General features: G+C 38.7%; 1 protein-coding gene across 1 annotated transcript in view; it reads left to right on the plus strand.

Annotated features, from left to right (window-relative positions):
• Nucleotides 1-21,299, plus strand: part of AFF2 (AF4/FMR2 family member 2) — a 575,765-nt gene that overhangs the window by 508,835 nt on the left and 45,631 nt on the right. Inside the window, exons 10-12 of the mRNA XM_036270092.1 lie at nt 11,817-11,976; nt 14,024-15,013; nt 16,662-16,783. Coding sequence (XP_036125985.1) covers nt 11,817-11,976; nt 14,024-15,013; nt 16,662-16,783 — 1,272 coding nt within the window. The remainder of the gene's footprint in view (nt 1-11,816; nt 11,977-14,023; nt 15,014-16,661; nt 16,784-21,299) is intronic.

The following is a 21,299-nucleotide window of genomic DNA, read 5'->3' on the forward strand; positions in this document are numbered from 1 at the left end:
CAGAGTAGCTGATTGGATAAGAAAGGATGACTCATCTATATGTTGTTTACAAGAGACCCACCTCTCAACAAAAGACTCACATAGGTTGAAAGTGAAGGGATGGAAAAATATTTTCCAAGCAAATGGAAAGCAAAAAAAATCTGGGGTAGCAATTCTCATATCTGATAAAATAGATTTCAAAATGAAGACCATAACTAGAGACAAAGAAGGCCACTACATAATATTGAAAGGATCTATCCAAGAGGAAGATATAACCTTGATAAACATATATGCACCCAATATAGGAGCACCAAAATATATTAAAAATCCTCTGGAGGACTTCAAAGGAGAAATCGACAACAGTACAATCATAGCAGGGGACTTCAACACCCCTTTGACAGCACTGGATAGATCCTCTAGGAAAAAATTAGCAAGGAAACAGAGACTCTAAATGAAGCACTAGACCAAATGGATTTAATAGATATCTACAGAGAATTACACCCCAAAACTACAGAATACACATTCTTCTCAAGTGCACATGGGACATTCTCAAAGATAGACCACATGATAGGACACAAATTAAATCTCTACAAGTTCAAGACGATTGAAATCATATCAAGAATCTTCTCAGATCACAATGGCATGAAACTAGAAATCAATTGCAACAAGAACATGCAAAGACATTTCAACACATGGAGGTTAAATAGCATGTTATTAAACAATGAATGGGTCACCGACGAGATCAAGGAAGAAATTAAAAACTTCCTGGAAACCAATGAAAATGAACACACAACAACACAAAATCTATGGGATGCAGCGAAAGCAGTTATGAGAGGGAAGTTCATAGCACTACAGGCCTACCTCAAAAAACAAGAAAAATTTCTAATTGACTGTCTAACCTCACAACTTAAAGAATTAGAAAGCAAACAAAAAGAAAACCCCAGAGCAAGTAGAAGGAAGGAAATAGTAAAGATCAGAGCAGAAATAAATGACATAGAGACCAAAAAAACAATTCAAAGGGTCAATGAATCAAAGAGCTGGTTTTTCGAAAAGATAAACAAGATTGACAGACCCTTAGCAAGACTCACCAAGAAACAAAGAGAGAGAACCCAAATACACAAAATCAGAAATGAAAGAGAAGAAGTAACAACCAACACCACGGAAATACAAAAGATCTTCAACAACTACTATGAACAACTATATGGCAACAAATTCGAAAATCTAAGCGAAATGGACAAATTTCTAGAAACACACAGTCTCCCAAAACTATTTCCGGAAGAGATAGAAAACTTGAACAGACCAATAACAACCAAGGAAATTGAAGACATAATCAAGACTCTCCCAGCAACAAAAGCCCAGGCCCAGATGGTTTCACAGGGGAGTTTTACCGAACATTCAAAAAAGAACTAACACCCATTCTCCTCAAACTATTTCAAAAAATTCAAGAAGAAGGAAGACTTCCAAACCCGTTCTATGAGGCCAGCATATTTCTAATTCCAAAACCAGAAAAAGACACTACGAAGAAAGAAAACTACAGGCCAATATCCCTGATGAACATAGACACCAAAATCCTGAACAAAATATTAGCAAATCGGATCCAGAAGTACATCAAAAAATTATTCACCATGACCAAGTGGGATTCATTCCAGGGATGCAAGGCTGGTACAATATTCGCAAATCAATAAACGTGATACACCACATCAACAAAATGAAGAATAAAAACCACATGATCATATCAATAGATGCTGAAAAAGCATTAGACAAAACCCAGCATCCATTTCTGATAAAAACGCTCAGCAATGTAGGAATAGAGGGATCATATCTCGACATAATAAAGGCCATATATGAAAGACCTACAGCCAACATCATACTCAATGGTCAGAAACTAAAAAAATTTCCATTAAGAACAGGAACAAGACAGGGATGTCCACTTTCACCACTCTTATTTAACATTGTACTGGAAGTCTTAGCCACAGCAATCAGACATGGAGAAAAAATAAAAGGGATCCAAATTGGAAAGGAGGAAGTGAAACTGTCATTATTTGCAGATGACATATTGTACATTGAAAACCCTAAAGACTCCATCAAAAATCTATTAGACTTAATAAATGAATTTGGCAAAGTAGCAGGATACAAAATTAACGTCAAGAAATCTATGGCATTCTTGTACATCAATGATGAACTCACAGAAAGAGAAACTGAAAAAACAATCCCATTTACCATTGCACAAAAAAAAATTACTATACCTAGGAATAAAGTTCACCAAAAAAGTAAAGGACCTATTTGCAGAAAACTACAGGTCATTGAAAAAAGAAATAGAGGAAGATATAAAAAAGTGGAAGCACATACCCTGTTCATGGATTGGAAGAATTAACATAATTAAAATGTCCATACTACCCAAAGCAATCTATAGATTCAATGCAATCCCCATCAAAATACCAACGACATATTTCATAGAACTAGAACAAATACTTCAAAAGTTCATATGGAACCAAAAAAGACCCCGAATAGCCACAGCAATCTTGAAAAAGAAGAACAAAGTAGGTGGGATCACAATACCAGATACCAGGTTATACTACAAAGCGACTGTAACCAAAACAGCCTGGTACTGGCACAAGAACAGGCATATAGACCAGTGGAACAGAACTGAAAACCCAGAAATGGACCCAAGGCAATACGCTCAATTAATATTTGACAAAGGTGGCAAGAGCATACAGTGGAGTAAAGACAGCCTCTTTAATAAACGGTGTTGGGAAAATTGGACAGCTACATGCAAAAAAATGAAACTAGACCATCAACTTACACCATACACAAAAATAAACTCAAAATGAATAAAAGACTTAAATGTGACCCGTGACTCCATGAAAATTCTAGAAGAAAATGTAGGCAACAAAATTTTCGGACATCATACGGAGCAGAATTTTCACTGATACATCACCTAAGGCAACAGAAATAAAGGAGAAAATGAACACATGGGATTACATCAAACTAAAAAGCTTCTGCACAGCAAAAGAAACAATCATCAAAATGGAAAGGCAACCCACTGTATGGGAGAACATCATTGCCAATGATGTATCAGATAAGGGGTTAATTTCCAATATATATAGAGTGCTCATACAACTCCACAAAAGGAAGGTGAAGAACCCAATTAAAAAATGGGCAGAGGAGCTGAATAGACACCTCTCCAAACAGGACATACAAATGGCCAAGAGACATATGAAGAAATGCTCAACATCACTAATCATCAGAGAGATGCAAATTAAAACAACAATGAGGTATCACCTCACACCTGTCAGAATGGCCGCCATCAACAAATCATCAAACAACAAGTGTTGGCGAGGGTGTAGAGAAAAGGGGACTCTAATACACTGCTGGTGGGAATGCAGACTGGTGCAGCCGCTATGGAAAACAATATGGTGCTACCTCAAAAAATTAAAAATTGAACTTCCATTTGACCCAGTGATCCCACTGCTGGGAATATACCCTAAGAAGCCTGAAACACCAATCAGGAAGAATATATGTACCCCCATGTTCATAGCAACACTATTTACAATAGCTAAGATCTGGAAACAGCCCAAGTGTCCACCAGTAGACGAATGGATAAAAAAGCTGTGGTACATATACACAATGGAGTACTATGCAGCGGTAAGAAAGAAAGATCTCTTATCCTTTGAGACGACATGGAGGGACCTGGAAAGTATTATCCTAAGTGAAAGAAGCCAAGCAGAAAAAGACAAATACCACATGATCTCACTTATATACGGAATATAATGAACATAACAGTCTGAGGAATACAGTAGACCCAGACACATGGAAGTAGGGCACAGACTGACATCCCTCAGAAGAGGGGATGGGGGGTGGGGGTGTGGAAAGGGATAAACCACAGAACTTATATGCATGTATGCATGACCAATGGACATGGACAACTAAGCCGGGGACAGGGTGGAGGGGGGGTAGGGTGGGGGGTGCCAATGGGGTAAAAAGGTAAAATATCTGTAACAAAAAAATAAATAAAAATTCATTTAAAAAAAATAATAATAAAATGTAAAAAAAAAAAAAAAAAAAGTTTTTTTGGCGTTGTTGATCCAATTGAGATAATATTCTGTAGGGATACACCATTGGGACATAGACAGTAGACAGTGGACATGCCCAGGGACTGTTCTCCCGGAGATCTACAGATAAAACTTTTTATAGCTTCACTCTGGTTGTTTTAAGTGCACTAGGTGTTTTAGAGAAGATGTGTGTGGTATGTTAAGCCTCTATCTCTTAAGTGTCTGTGACACTTCAGATAACAAATCAGACATGTATTAAGAACAGGCAATACTGATAAGAGACTTACCATGGAGAGCCTTTGCAGAAAAATAAAGTAGTCTAAGGAGAGATTGGAAGGTGGATACCCCCTTCTCAAATTGAGGGGTAACTCTAAGCATGATGAGCAACAGAAAGAAGACATCAAGCAAGGGAAAATGCAGAAGTTTATGGGAAGCCCTTCTGAGCCTATTTCCATCCTGTTTCATACTGTTCCAGGGAATTCAGCCTGTGAACTGCTCAGGCTCTCCTGATAGGGAGTTGGGCCACATCTGTTTCCAGCCTCACTCGGTAGACACAGTGGGGAGACTCCTGTATGGAAGCAGCTTTCAGGTTTAAGTCACCCAGATGAAGTACACACCCTACTCCACCTATAATTTATTAAAATATGTTTTTATTGATTTATTTATTTTTTTTTTTAGAGAGAAAGGAAGGGAGAGAGAGATAGAAACATCCATGTGAGAGGGAAATATCCATTGACTGCCTCCTGCACACCCCCTTCTTGGAATCGAGCCTGCAACCTCGGAATGTGCCCTGACCAGGAATCCATTGAGCCACTCTGGCTGAGTGTCCACCTAGGATTTTTGACTCTTGTAATTCTTTATTGGAAGGCTTTGACCTTGTATTAGACTTCTGACCTGTGGCCCTCTCTGAGTTCCTTATGAATGTGAGCTGCCAATCATTCATTCTCTGCTTTGGTGGAGATGAGGGCTCAGGAGAATCAGGATTCAGGTCCACATCTTTGCCTTCATTTTCTCTCTTGCTCCCCTTTTTAAAAAAAATGTTCATAAAATGAAAATACGGTTTATGATTTTTTTCTACCTGGTTAGCTTTTTGATTGAAACAGCTCTGACTAATAGCAGAAAAGTCAGTGTGGCTTTTAATTATTTCCAGAAAAATCTAAATTATCAGTTTATTCTCCCAAATGCAAATTGTATTGCTCTCAAGATACAATGGCCCATTACCCAGTATTGACTAGCCTTATTGGGAACATACCTGCATCCTCTACAGTGCCATCTCACCTCATACTGAGGTGAGGTTGAATCCAGACACCATGTTGTTTTGTTTTCTTTTTTCCCCTTTCATTTCCTTGAAACTGTACATTGAAGTTTGTCCCATAGCATTGTTAAAACTGTTTTTCAACTTGATATTATTTGGTACTAAGTCTCAGTATTCTCAGCTGTAAAAAGAAAGTAGTAAGAGTGTCTAACTCACAGGACTGTTGTGAGGATTAAAAGATAAAATCAGGGAAAGTGCTGAACCTGGTTCTGGGCACACAGTGCATGCTCCATACATCATACCTAAGACTAGTACTTTCATTATGAAATATGATCTGGGTCTCAGACATGGTCATTTATGCAGCCTAATGCTGCCTCAGTCCTCTGCTAAAACAGTGGTAAGCCACCTTTTACCCTTACAGTGATCCATACATAGCACACATTCAGAGGAAAGAATTATGTATGTGGTTGACCCCTGGTGCAGGCAGGTAGCCTGAGTAAAGTTGTAAGTTGTAAGAAGAAATCTGATTAAAACCTCCTCCAGAATAATTGCCTAAAGAAAGCTTACACTTGACCAAGTTAAATTAATTATAACATGAGTCAGTTAACTTTCTCTTGCTAAAGGAGGGCAGAATAATTATGGAAAAATAAAATGCTTTGTTGATCTCAAAACTGTGCCTTTAGCCTTTAGTTTAAAATGTACTAACTTATTTTTTCCCCAGAAGCTTATATCTGAATAGCCCATGTAGGTTTTACCCTTGCTATTCTCAGTGTGGTCCACCAATAAGGAGTATCTGCATCACCTGGAAATGTGTTAGAAATGCAGAACTTGGGATGCATAATTAGAATCTGCATATTAATACAATCTCCAGGTGATTTGCATGAATACTGAAGTTTGAGAAGCACTAGTTAATAAAGTTATCTTACCTAAAATCCCTCACTCAGTCCTCTTATAAGCCTATGTGATATACTAGCTCTATTTTATAGATGAGGAAACTGAAACTCCTGTTTAGTACTCAGCTTAAGGTCAAACAATTATACAGTATCCCAGGCAACACTCAAAATGCGATGATCTGACTTTAACCCCATGCTCTTTTCACTATACTAAAAATACCTTTTTAAAACCAGTAAGGGAAATATAGCTATTTTTATTATTAATTTTTTTTCTTTATTGATTTTAGAGGGAGAGGGACAGAGAGATAAAAACATCGATGAGAGAGAACATCGATTGGCTGCCTCCTGCATGACCCCCACTGGGGATTGGGCCCACAACCTGGGCATGTACTCTGACCAGGAAATCAAACCAGTGATCTCTTGGTGCATGGGTTGATGCTCAACCACTGATCCACACTGGCTGGGAACCTACTTTTAGATATGTGAAGTAGACTGGAAATGGAAGAAAGGGCACATGCAGGAAAATAAATAAGGTCCTGGGTCTGGTCAGTCAACAAAAAAGGTAACCAAACCATGATCGATTTGAGTCAAATGTAGTTATGAAAAATCATGGCTGAAATCACTCAGCATTATTACCACAGAAAGGAAGTAGGTATCAGGTAAATTAGAAGAAATAGGCAGTAAATGCTGGTGATTGGAAAATGTGAGGAGCTACTCATTTGCATTTATCATTAAAGCTCCAAATGGTCAACTTGCAGCTTCTCTGAAAGATATAACCTTTTCACTGCCCATTACAGAGGCAATAATCTACTGGTGCCTACTTTAGGGGAAGCTCTAGCTCCCAACGACCCTGTGATGACATTGGGCCACCCAGATTATCTAGGACAATCTCCTCATCTCAAGATCCTCTATTTATTCATATATGCAAAATTCCTTTTGCTGCTTGAGGTACTATATTTACAGTTTTCAGGAATTAGGACATGGACATCTTTGAAAGAGTCATTATTTTGCCAACCACAGATCTCTTCAGTCAGTCAGGGCTTTAAACAATTCCATGTGTGGTAACTTACCTATGAAAAAGAATATGAATGGATAGATGTGCATCTCTTTATGAGTCTTTGCAAATAAACTGAGAAGACTCCATTTCAAACACCAGGATCAGACAAAATGACAAATGCCCAGCATATACACATTGGACAAAGATTATCTCCTGAAGCCATGCCATGATAAATTATCTGCTTATCAATAGCATCAGTGCCTTAAGAGACAGCATATTTGATTTTGAGTTGCTTGTAATAATATTAGAATAAGAGGTATTTTACTTTCAAATTGTGCTCAAGGGCCATCGCAGGGAGGAAGACAAACTGCTGGGGACACCTTTCCCTTTCTTTCCGTCCCATCCCTTGTTTCCACTAGAGCAACTCTGCTTTTATCTGTATTATGTGTATACTTTCTATTGGACAATTGGGCTAAATGGATTTTGGGGGTGGATGGGGTATATTTCAAAACTACTGACTCAGATGAAAATGATTCCTTCAATCCCCTAGCTGGAATAGGTTTAGGGTTCAGAGTGCCTGCCTCCTGTGGCTTTGTGTAGTAAGGGAAATATATTGTTCTGGTTCAGGAACCCTGGTTTCAGAGAGGAAAATGAGGAAGAGAGGTAAGAGAGGTGATTCATTATAACTTAATGAGTAAATCATATGTGGAACATTTTAAATTGTCTGATATAGAGACATTTAATCCCTATAAAACTGGAAGCCATGTTGATGAAATGTGTACAAGTCTCAATGAAAGACAAGGGTTTAATACAGAACTTTCCCATTGACCATCTTGGGCTACATGTCTTTGGAAAATTTTGAGCCTTGTGCAATATGTTGCCAAGATTAATACCCTGTGAACTTGCTTCTCAAATCCTTCCCATATCCTTTTGCTGCTACAAAGTCATTACCCATTCAGAACCTTTCCTTTTTGATGCCCACCCAGCTTGATTTAGTAGAATGGTCAATTTATAGTCCCTGTTTATTTATTGAGCAAGGAGTTTTCAGTTAAATTAGGATTAGAGTCAAATAGCACTGATGCAGATGTTTGGCTTTCTAGAGGCTGTTAATCTGAATTAGTAAAAAATATGATTCATAAAATATCCCTACACAAAATGTAGCTTTAAAAAAAAATTAATTGATATTAGAAAGAGAGGAAGGGAGAGGGAGAGAGAGGTGGAAACATCGATGATAGAGAATATCGGTTGGCCACCTCCTGCATGTCCCCACTGGGGATTTGGCCCCCAACCTGGGCATGTGCCCTGACCGAAAATCAAACCAGCAACCTCCTGGCCCATGGGCTCAACCACTAAGCCATACCAGCTGAGCCAGAAATGTAGCTCTTTTTATTTTACTTAAATTTTTTAATTAATTTATTTATTTTTGTTACAGATGTTTCTTCTTTTTCACCCACTGATTTCCCCCTTCCCCTCCCTCCCTGCCCTGTCCCCAGCTTTGTTGTCCATGTCCATTGTTCATTCACACATGCATATAAGTTCTGTGCTTTATCTCTTCCCCACCACCCCCTCTCCTGGGGATTGTCAGTCTGTACCCCTCTTCCATGTAGCTTTTAACCATACATGAGCATTGTGACTGGTAAAGTGTTGCCATTAGCAGGTCATTTCAAACCTGTCTTAAGGAGCAGATCATGCCAATGTCACCTCACACATTTTCTCTAAGGTCCATATACAGTCTTTCCCCAAATTTTCTATACACTTTAGTTTCATAATGACTGTTATCTTTGAGTTGGAAAACACCAATGATGACCCAATTCCACTTTGGATCTACATTAGGAATCATTCTTTATTTCCAGCTATCCCATGACCTAACAGTGTGAAGCTAAATGGCTAGCTGTAAAATTTTAGAAGGACTTGGTGATGTTGAAGGGAAATCTTCCTAACTAAATCTCTCAATCATTGCCCTTAGTTTTACCTTGGAAGGCCCTCAGAATAAACTGATGCCCTTTCCCATAAGACAGATCTTCATGTTTTTTTTTTGAAGACTATCATCATATGAACCAGTCTCTTACCAGCTCCAGAGTCTTCTTCAGGCAAAGTAATCCCAGTTTCAACATATGGCTTCCAGACTCTCTATCTTATGGTATCATATTGAAGGGCCTTTTAATTATGGTCAATTATTAATATATGGCTTCTGTCCAAACTTATAACCCTTTAATCACAATTCTAAAATTCAACAATCTCCAAGAAACATTATTTTCAGTAACTGAAACAAACTCATTTCATGACAAGACCTGACCTCAACTGATATGCAGATATTTATTTACATTCTTTATTTAGTCCTCTTTCTGTGACTGCTACTATAGCAACATTAATGAGTTTTATTAAGGGATGCTTCCCCAGATCCCACTGGGGTATTATACATATGGTATAGCAATCATATTATTTAAAAATTAAAAACAATATTAATATCAGAATTAATATGCCCTCCAAATGGCCTTAGATAAGGAGCTCCTGTATACAGACAGATGCATACACATTTTTACTAAAGCTAGTAAAGCTTTTATTTTTATTTAGCTAAGGAATAAGTTCATTCTGGTAAATAAAACATCTATACTTTGTGTATATCATCTCAGTCAGTTTTATGGGAATTATCCTTGAGATTATTTTGTTTCTTACAGAAATCTTTCAAAAGTAATTCAGTAAATGGAAACTCTATCCAGAAACATTCCAAAGTAAACCTAGACTCTACTTTAGGTTGATGATATTAGGATGACCAGAGTCCTTTGAGAAGCCAGAAATTAATGCATTAATATGAAAGAAAACTAGAAAACAGCCTTTTAACTTGAAAATAAAAATGTAAGTATGAGTTAGATCTTATCTCTCAATCCATCATCCAGCACTCTCAGTGTTGCTGATAATATGTTCTGTATTTGAAATTGTTGGACACACAGAGACACAGACACACATACACAGATATTTTATTCAAGAGATATAGTCCCCTATTTGTTCTGCTTCCTGTACTCTCTTGGTGTATTTGACAGAGGTGTGTACTTTCAGATAGCATTTACCTAGCAGATAGCATTTAAAACATGATTTTGCTATAAGAAAGAAAATACCTACCTGGGAGATTAAAAAGAGAGTCTTTAGAGACATGAGGCACATGTAATGAAAAGTCTATCTGCATTGATAGTGTCTGATGAAGAGCCCATGCTGGCTTAAAAGAGATCCTGTTTCTTTCCAAGAAACAGCTGAGTATGGATCCAGTACAGTAGGCAAGAACTGTCATTTTTAAGAAGAAAAGGCTCCCGTGGGGGTGGGGGGTGAGGGCAGGCAAGAAACAATGTCTTATGCTTATAGAGTGTTGAGCAAAGGGGTTCTTGTTTGTTTTTTGTTTTGTTTTTTAAGTTGAGGGTGGAGCCACATGACCAGGTACCCTCCAGGATCAGGCCTCGACTTTCCTGACTGAGCTGAGCAGGAAAGAGCTAGGAAGGAGCTGAAAGTGGAAGAGGCTCTAAGATTCTGATGGCCAGCCAGAAAGATCTGTGAGGCAGCCTCTGTACATCAGTGAATGTCCTCTAGGCCCCAGCCCACTTCTCACTATATTTAACAAAAAGGGGATTGGGCTGGTGAGACAGAGGGAGATGAGAACCCTCCCCCAAATTTAGATCCCCATTTCTGAGCAAAAGCAGAACAAAACTCAATCCAAAGAGATGGTGAGAAAAAGGACAGAAAGGTGATGACATGCCCCAGCATGCCAAGAGGCAGCTGAGGTGGATTTGTTATAGAACACAGAGAGCAAATGATTACTAAAGAAGAATACTAATTGTCAATAAATGCAGAGTGGAAAATGGTATCGGTTTTCAAATGTTTTGCTTGGTCAACTTTACAAATTTTAAATCAATCATTAGAGATGGTTGGTCCTTTATGATCATACCTCCTGATCAGAGTTTTACAAAGGGTTTACAAAAAATTATGGTGGAGGAGGTTAAGAAGTACATCCTCTGTGGCGCTGGGTGCGGGGTGGCTGGGTGCTGGGTACTGGGCACCCAGCAGTAAATATGCTTTACAAAGCCTCTGCCCTTTGAGGGAACTGTGAGAATATGATTATAGTATCACTTCTTGAACTAAGTATGAGGCAGAGACAAGCCCCTTCCCCTCTCTGGACCTCAAGTTCCTCCGATTAAAATGAGGATTGAACTCACCCCTTCTTGGTAGGAAGACTATACTGTGTGTATAGCTAAGATCAGAGCCCCTTGACAAACCTATGAGTTTCTGAAAAAGATGGCAACAGAAAATGAAAATTATCTTAGCTGGAAAAAAATGGGACCAGTAAGCATTTGTATCTCCATTCAATCTTGGCTTAAAATTTTCTTGTGGAGTGAGGGATGCAAGATTTTCTTGGGAGAGAAGGCAGTGTGGTGGAACCCAAGGAACTTGGTCACACACAGACCTAGTTGGTAACCTAGTTGAAACCTTTGACCATGGTCCCCTCACTGAGACTCATGTTTCCCATCTGTAAAATGGGATGAAATGCTCCACTTTGCCAGCATCTCACAGAGCATAGGTCCTTATGCTGAACTGGGCTCTTTCAGGTGGTTTGAGACTGAAGAAGGCAATGAATGATGTCATTTTTCTTTCAGCCCACTCTTGGCAAAGCCTCAGCCCCTACCTGCGGTGCAAGCCAGTGGCGGGTCCAGCAGCTCCAGTGACTCAGAGAGCAGCTCAGAGTCAGACTCAGACACTGAAAGCAGCACCACTGACAGCGAATCCAATGATGTGCCTCATGCGATCTCTCCAGAGGTGGGTGAAATGACCAGTGCTACAACCATGATTTGCCTGTCACTGAGGCAGGACTCAAAACACCCAGACATGTACACACACTTTCAGCACAGTAATTATTTAAGCACAATAAATACTTCAGAAAAGTATTCAGGTATTTTATAGCATTTTTTCTCTAAAACATACTATATATTCACACAATCTCTAACAGGTAGACTTCTTGCTGTATGACTCAGTTACTCTGAACCTTCAAGCTGCCTCACATGTTAACTGAAACAGTAATAACTGGGCTAGCAACTTCTTTCTTTAGAGAACTGTTAAAACCAGTCAAGACACATTTCTGGCCCTGGGGACACCATGCTTTACTCTGGGTTGATGCAATGAATCATCACTTGACAAATAACACACAAGAAACACCCTGACCCCTTTGGCTCAGCGGTTAGAGCGTCGGCCTGCAGTCCAGAGAGACCTGGGTTTGGTTCCCGCTAAGTGCATGTACCTCGGTTACGGTTTGTCCCCAGCGCTGGTTGGGTTCTGTGAGTGACAACCACTGGATGTGTCCCTTTCATGTTGATGTTTCTCTCTCTCTGTCTCTCTTCTTCTCTCTCCCTCCCACTCTATCTGAACAACAACAACAACAAAAAAGACACAAGAAGTGTGATGGTTGAAAAGTCACTTTTTTGTTGTTGTTTGTTTGTTCATTTGCTTTTTAATTCTGAGTGCATCCTTTGAGTGTGTTTGATAATAATTCATGAAAACAAACACAGGCCCATAAAATACTAAAATTATAATTTTGAAATGAAATAATGTGCCCTTTCCCTCCCATCCTCTCTGAGTCCAAGATAGCTCCTCAGTTCCCCCAAGCCTAAACTGTGTACAGCAAGCAGATCTCTCCATATCTCTTTACATACTTGTTTTTCAATAATCAGAAAAAAATAATGATATAAGTGCAGCAATAATAGTATTACTATTGATAATAGCTAATGCTTTTCAAACTTGGACAATGGGCCAGTATTTTGAGAAGCTCTTGACTTGCATCTTCTCGTTTCTTCCTCATTACAACCCTATGAGGTCCTTGCTATTATTATCCCCATTTTACAGATGAGAGAATAAGGTCCTGGCATGTTAAGAAAGAACTTTCCCAAGATCTCACAGATAGGCAATGGTAGAGTCAGGACTGAAACCTGGATCTGTGTGTTACCAGAGTTGGTTCCCTTAATGTCAGAGCTATGCTACCAACACACAGCTAATATAATTTCCTGGACCTTTAACTGTCATTGCCCTGTGCAGGTTGGAATCACAGCTACTCAAGTGTTTTTAATGATGTTACCCTCTAATGACTGGTTTTATAAACCTCAGCTGATGTCTTTCAGAAGAAGAGCAGTTCTAAAAAAATGAGGCTCTTTTAGTTCAATGGGCAGAATTCAGATTTAGGAATCAAACATCTGAATTGTATGCGCCATTTCCATGGCTTAACGGTGGACACCAATGTTGGCATGCATGTCCCCATACACCAAGGAAAGTGCCATGGTTTTTCAGAAGTCAAATATTTTTATCCTTCAGTAAAAATACAAAATTATTTTTGCAGTGAATTATAGCATCATATAGGAGGCACTGGCATTTTGGCAGATATAAAGACTTTTCTTTTGAATTACACTTGAGACATGCTTACATTTCTCTTTAGAACCAGAGATCATTACATCTGTACCTCTGCCACCTGGTAATAGATTAAATAATGAGTATTATAAAAATATTTTGGAAACAGGTTTTCCTTCCAAGCCTCCCTATACACTCTCTGAAAAAAACTCTCTGTGAATAATTATTTTATTCTTGGTCAGAGTGGAGAATATTTTCAGAAGAATAGTGGAAATTAGTGTAAATGAGTAGATCAGGGTTGATTTGGTTCTCTAGATAATTTGATTAATGTGATTTCTGTGTGTGTGTGGTTGTAAATGCATAAATGGTCACTGAACATCCAAAGCTTTTACCACCAGTGATTGTACTAAGAGTCCTCCTGAATCTTTCCCAGATGTGAAATTCATTCTCGCTGCTGTTTCTCAATCTGTAGCCTGAGCCGCCCTCAACCAACAAGTGGCAGTTGGATAAGTGGCTTAACAAAGTGACATCCCAGAAAAAATCATTTATTTGTGGTCAAAATGAGACACCCATGGAGACAATTTCTGTGCCTCCTCCAATCATCCAACCAATGGAAGTCCAGGTCAAAGTGAAGACAACTCCCATCCAGATACTGGTTGAACACAAAGAGAGGCCTCTCCCTAGTCTCATCAGGGAGAAAGCACGTCCATGGCCCACCCAGAAATCTCTAGAAACAAAGGCTTTGAAGCATAAGTTGTCAGAAACTATAGAAACAGCTTCTCAAAGGACAATTGGGAAAAAACAGCCCAAAAAAGTTGAGAAGAACACCAGCATCAACGAGTTTACCTGGCCCAAACCAAATATTACCAGCAGCATTCCCAAAGAAAAAGGAAGTGTGGAGCTTCCTGACCCACCAAGAGGCAGCAACAAAGCCAATGCCCACAAACCAGTCCCTAGGAAAGAACCAAGCCCTAACACCCCATTGGCTGCCGAGAAGAAGAATTATAGAGGGCCTGGCAAAATTGTGCCAAAGTCCCAGGAATTCATTGAAACAGATTCGTCTACATTTGATTCTAACACAGATCAGGAAGAAACCCTGCAGATCAAAGTCCTGCCTCCTTGCACTGCTCCTAGGGGCAATTTTGCCAAATCCAAGGAAACCTGTGGTGTTGGCCTGACCCTCGGCACCTTAATCACCAACAGCAGCAAGAATGAGGAGCCACCTTTTTTACCCATCCCTGTTATGCAAACTGAGCTTCTATCCTCTCTACAAGAGCAGGAGAATCCAAGAAATCTCTGGGTGAAGATTGACCTTGACTTACTATCTAGGGTACCTGGCTACAATTCATTCCAAGCAGCATCAACAAAGGTAGACCAGAAAGAAAATTCCTTAAAACCTAAGCGTCAGATTACTTCTGTAGCTGTGGAAAAACCTGCCCCTAAGGGCAAGAGGAAGCACAAGGTAAGCTTTTTAATGCTGTCTGCCAAGTGATCATGAGCAGTGGTTTTTCTTTGGCTAACTTGATCTTGAGTCTTGTTTTTAGGACACCAATGGCAGTAGAGTGCTGTCTTTGGTGAAGGCAATGATGCTCTCTATGGGAAATGCAGTATTTGACATGAACAGGGAAGAAGTATTAGAAATGATCAAGGTTTGGCAGCCAATGTAAAGAGTATCCAATATATTATAAGAGGGATTATGACATGTAGAAAAGAATAGAAGAGAGTCTCCTTCCCCAGGTTGTCAGTCTCTGGGTCAGCTCCTTAAGCAGCTCTTGCTTTCATGGACTTGGGCTATTATTTTACAGTCCTCCACCCTAGCAGCAGTCAATCCAAGTGTCCCTAAGGTCAAAAGGTATCCTCTGGACCTGGCTTGTTTTTCTTAACAAACATCAGCATCAGCATGATCCAGTTACACTTTGATTATTCTGGCTCCTTCTAGACATATGTTCTGCCCTGACCTGTGTCCCCTACATGTGTGGTTGGTTTGACTTGTGAAAATCTCTTCATAAGGCTAGGGTTGAATTCCAGGGTTACAAATTATAATCAGAAGGTAAGATGCACAATGGCCTTTTTTACTTCAAATTCATCTGGGGAAGTGAGTTTGTATGTAATGCATTCACTGTTATAGCTCTAGACATTATGGTAGATTTTTAGTGTAACATCATCTTATGGTGATTTGGGTAGTATTTTTAATGCCTGCCACGGTGTCTAGAGAGGAGGGTTCTTATTCTTTCCCCATTTCTTCTGTCTCTTCTCAGAAGAGATTTAAGAATGATCAGAAATGGCTTAGATTCTTCATTAGGGAACACCCCTACCTTTGGCCAAACCATACTTCTGAAAAGTATGCTGCACAAATGATTTAAGATTTCATTTAGCATTAAAGGTGTGCCTTGCATATGGTTAATTTTCTTGCATGTTGTTGATTGCATAAGTGACCTTTGTATGTTACTCACAATTCCCATGCTGCTTTGACATCACTTATGCCATATTAGATTTGCAATGTTAGTTTTTAAATTACTCATTTGTTAATGGCAGAAGTATCTGAAAAGTATAGATTCTCGTTACTTTTGGTATGAGATTCCTATGCTACCGAATCTTTAATCAGAGGTTCACATCACAGTTCAACTATCTCAAAATTCAACTTTTAGCCCTGGCTGTTATGACTTGTTTGGAGCATCGTCCCATACGCTAGAAGGTGGTGGGTTCAATTCTCAGTCAGGGCACATACACAGGTTGCGGGTTTGATTCCCAATTGGGTTGTGGAAGGAAGAAACCAATTAATGTCTCTCTCTCTCTCTCTCTCTCTCTCTCTCTCTCTCTCTCTCTCTCTCTCCTCTATCTCTCTGCACCTTCCCTCCCTCTCTGCCTTCCTCTCCCTCTCTCTCTCTCCCTTCTTTCCTCTCTCTAAAAAATCAATATAAATATTTCCAACTTTTGGGTAGGAGTAGGCTAAGCAAACCTAATTGCTTTTCTGTCTGATCAAAGGTGCAAATTTAACGCTTCTATCTAATCTAGCAGTTAAAATAGAAACAAACTGTCTACCTTGCTCATTGTTTTTAAAAGTCTGCATATGCCATGTATTTTAAACTGTGTATTTTTTCCTGTTAAAGGCAACAGAAGTTGTAGAGAAAATTCCTGAGAAGAAGCAACGCCTGGAGGAGGCCACTACTGTCTTCCTGCTCCCCCCTTGCATTTCACCAGCCCCAGCTCACAAACCTCCCTACACTAGAGAGTAAGTTTCCCTGTCTTTGTATGACACTTAAATTGTTCAGACTCTTTAAAAAAAAACATTTGGGGGTCTTGTCCCAGAGAAATGTTAAATAAAATACAAGAGTTTCTCATTCCAGTCTTGACTGCTGTACTTGGTCTAACAAAGGTAGGCTAAGGGGTGGAATATATAGGCTGCCAGATTTTTGGTGACAACCTGAGTTTTTAGCAACATTTTTTTTAACTCTAATTCAGAGTGATTATAAAAATTGGCCAACATGAACTTTTAGCACTAAGTGAAGGATAAAAGAAAGTAAGTGAATTAAAAATGGGCAGCATCAAGAGATACCTATCACTTGAATCAGATCACTTGCATCTGGGCTCCTCCAGTTCTGATGGTGATTAAACAATTTCCCTGGAAAACAACCCCTTGGACTTGACAGGATGACCCAGATGTAGCTTCCTCTGTTCTGTCATTATTTAACCTTAATATGAAGCTTGAGGATCAGTTGCCACATTCTGAACTCCTAAGAAGCCAGGGTAATGACATGTCTTGGAGGACCAGAGAGATGAGCTATCTTGGAGTGGCCCTCCCCTCGGCAGTTCTATGCTGGGAAAATCCAGCTAGGAATCCATAGGTTAATTCTATTCAGCTGGCACCTCTTCACCCTTCTCCCATTTTGCGGAAGGTGCCAGAGTCAGGAAGGAATTTTTCTTATTTCTTCCTCATTCAAACAACACCAGCTTCCCAAGAAAAGTGCTGCCCTCTTTATTTCTACCAAGCATTATGATTTTGTTTTTCTGTCCTATAAACATCACTTAACTAAAAACCATGTCAGTTACTGGCACCATTCCATCTGGATAATTATAGAAGTAAATTCATTCAACATTAGTGAATACTTCTATCAAATACCAGTTTTTGAGCCTATAAGCAGCCCACAGCAGAAAGGCAATCTGGCTAACTGCTGCTAACAATTGATTTCACAGATTATTGTTTTTTTTGTTTTGTTTTGTTTTTTACACTTATTTCTTTTTATTAGTATTATGATTATTAATTTATTTAATTTATTTATTTTTGTTACAGATGTTGTTCTTTTTCCCCAGACCGATACAACCCTCCCCCTCCCTCTCCATCCTTTCCCCAGCTTTGTTGTCCAAGTCCATTGTTCATGCATACATGCAAATAAGTTCTGTGGTATATCTATCCCCCCCACCCTCTCTTTTCGGGATTGTCATCTGTACCCCACTTCCATGTCTCTGGGACTACCCCATTACTCAGGCTGTTATGTTCATTATATTCCATATATAAGTGAGATCATAGGCTACATGTCTTTCTCTTTGGGGCTTGTTTCACTTAGGATAACACTTTCCAGGTCCCTCCATGTAGTCTCAAAGGATACAAGATCTTTCTTTCTTATAGCTGCACAATACTCCACTGTGTATATGTACCACAGATTTTTTATCCATTAGTCCACTGATGAACATTTGGGCTGTTTCCAGATCTTAGCTATTGTAAATAGTGCTGCTACAAACATGGGGGTACATATATTCTTTCTGATTGGTGTTTCAGGTTTCTTAGGGTATATTCCTAGAAGTGGGATCACTGGGTCAAATGGAAGTTCAATTTTCAATATTTTGAGGTTACACCACATTGTTTTCCATACTGGCTGCACCAGTCTACGTTCCCACCAGCAGTATACTAGAGTCCCCTTTTCTCCACACCTTCGCCAACACTTGATGTTTGATGATTTGTTGATGGCGGCCATTTTGACAGATGTGGAGTGATACCTCATTGTTGTTTTAATTTTCATCTCTCAATTGATAAGTGATGTTGAGCATTTCTTCATATGTCTCTTAGCCATTTGTATGTCCTGTTTAGAGAGGAGTCTACTTAGTTCCTCTGCCCATTTTCTAATTGGGTTCTTTGTCTTCCTTTGTTGAGCTGTAAGAGCACTCTATATATACTGGAAATTAACCCTTTATCTGATGTATCATTGGCAATTATGCTCTCAAATAGAGTGTGTTGCCTTTCCTTTTTGGTGGTTTTTTCTTTTGCTGTGCAGAAACTTTTGAGTTTGATGTAGTCCCATGTGTTCATTTTCTTTTGTGTTTCTGTAGCCTTAGGTGATGTATCAGTGAAAATTCTACTGCGCATGATGTCTGAAATTCTGTCGCCTACATTTTCTTCTAGGATTTTTATGTATTCATGAGTCACATTTAAATATTTTATCCATTTTGAGTTTATTCTTGTGTAGGGTATAAGTTGATGGTGTAGTTTCTTTCTTTCTTTCTTTCTTTTTTTTTGTGCATATAGCTGTCCAATTTTCCCAACACCATTTATTAAAGTGGCTGCCTTTACTCCACTGTATGCTCCTGTGACCTTTGTCAAATATTAATTGAGCATATTGCCTTGGGTTCATTTCTAGATTCTCTGTCCTGTTCCATTGATCTATCTGCCTGTTCTTGTGCCAGTACCCGGCTATTTTGATTACAGTGGCTTTGTAGTATAACCTGAAATCTGGTAATGTAATGCCTCCAATTTTGTTCTTCTTTTTCAAGATTGCTGTGGCTATTCGGGGTCTTTTTTGGTTCCATATATACTTTTGAATTATTTGCTCTAGTTCTGTGAAGCATGTCGTTGGTATTTCAATGGGGATTGCACTGAACCTATAGATTGCTTTGGGTAGTATGGACATTTTAATGATGTTGATTCTTCCAATCCATAAACAAGGTATGTGTTTCCACTTTTTTTATATCTTCCTCTATTTCTTTTTTCAATGACCTGTAGGTTTCTGTGAAGGAGTCCTTTATTTCTTTGTTTAAGTTTATTCCTAGGTATCTTAATTTTTTTGCTGCGATCATAAATGGGATTTTTTTTTTTTTTTAGATTCTCTTTCTGTAACTTTATCGTTGGTGTATAAGAATGCCATCAATTTCCTGACGTTAATTTTGTATCCTGCTATGTTACCAAATATTTTTATTAAGTCTAGTAAATTTTTGCTGGAGTTTTTGGGGTATTCTATGTATAGTATCATGTCATCTGCAAATAATGACAGTTTCACTTCCTCCTTTCAAATTTGGATACCTTTTATATTTTCTGTCTGTCTGATTGCTGTGGCTAAGACTTCCAATACTAAGTTAAATAAGAGTGGCATAAGTGGGCCTGCTTGTCTTGATTCTGTTCTTAAGGGAAATTATTTTAGTTTTTGCCCATTTAGTATGATGACGGCTTACGTCTTTCATATATGGCCTTTATTATGTCCAGATATGATACCTCAATTCCCAGATTGCTGAGCGTTTTTCTCAGAAATAGGTGCTGGATTTTGTCGAATGCTTTTTCAGCATCTATTGATATGATCATATGATTTTTATCTTTCATTTTGTTTATGTGGTGTATCACATCAATTTGCGAATATTGTACCAGCCTTGCATTCTTGGGATGAATCCCACGTGGACATGGTGAATAATTTTTTTGATGTATTGCTGGATTCCATTTGCTAGTATTTTGTTCAGGATTTTGGCATCTATGTTCATCAGGGATATTGGTCTGTAGTTTTATTTCTTTGTAGTGTCTTTTTCTGGTTTTGAAATTTGGATTATGCTGGCCTCATAAAATGAGTTTGGAAGTCTTCCTTCTTCTTCAATTTTTTGAAATAGTTTGAGTAGAATGGGTATTAGTTCTTCTTTGAATGTTTGGTAAAATTCCCCTGTGAAGCCCTCCGGGCCTGAGCTTTTGTTTGCTGGGAAAGTCTTGATTACATCTTCAATTTCTTTTGTTGTTACTGGTCTGTTCAAGTTCTCTATTCCCAGTTCAGTTTGGGGAGACTATGTGCTTCTAGAAATTGGTCCATTTCTATTAGATTGTCATTTTTGTTGCCGTATAATTCTTCATAGTAGTTGCTAACGATCTTTTGTATTTTTTGGTGTCATTTATTATTTCTCCTCTTTCATTTCTGATTTGTGTATTTGGGTTCCCTCTCTTTGTTTCCTGGTAAGTCTAGTTAAGGGTCCATCAATCTTGTTTATCTTTTCAAAGAACCAGCTCTTTGTTTCATCGATCCTTTGAATTGTTTTCTGTGTCTCCATGTCATTTATATCTGCTCTGATCTTTACTGTTTCCTTCCTTCTACTTGCTCTGGGGTTTTCTTTTTGTTTGCTTTATAATTCTTTAAGTTGTGAGGTTAGGTAGTCTCTTAGAAATTTTTCTTGCTTCTTGAGGTAGGCCTGCAGTGCTATGAACTTTCCTCTCAGAACTGCATTTTCTGCATCCCATATATTTTGTGTTGTTTTGTGTTCATTTTCATTGGTTTCCCAGAAGTTTTTAATTTCTTCCTTGATATCCATGGTAACCCATTTATTGTTCAATAACATGCTATTTAGCTGCCAAGTTTTCAAATGTCTTTGTATCTTCTTGTTGCAATTGATTTATAGTTTTATTCTTTGTGATCTGAGAAGATGCTTCATATGATTTCAGTCTCCTTGAACTTGTAGAGACTTAGTTTGTGCCCTAACATGTGGTTTATCTTTGAGAATATCCCATG

This window comes from Molossus molossus, unplaced genomic scaffold (assembly GCF_014108415.1).
Source record: "Molossus molossus isolate mMolMol1 unplaced genomic scaffold, mMolMol1.p scaffold_m16_p_2, whole genome shotgun sequence".
Classification (NCBI taxonomy): Eukaryota; Metazoa; Chordata; class Mammalia; order Chiroptera; family Molossidae; genus Molossus; species Molossus molossus.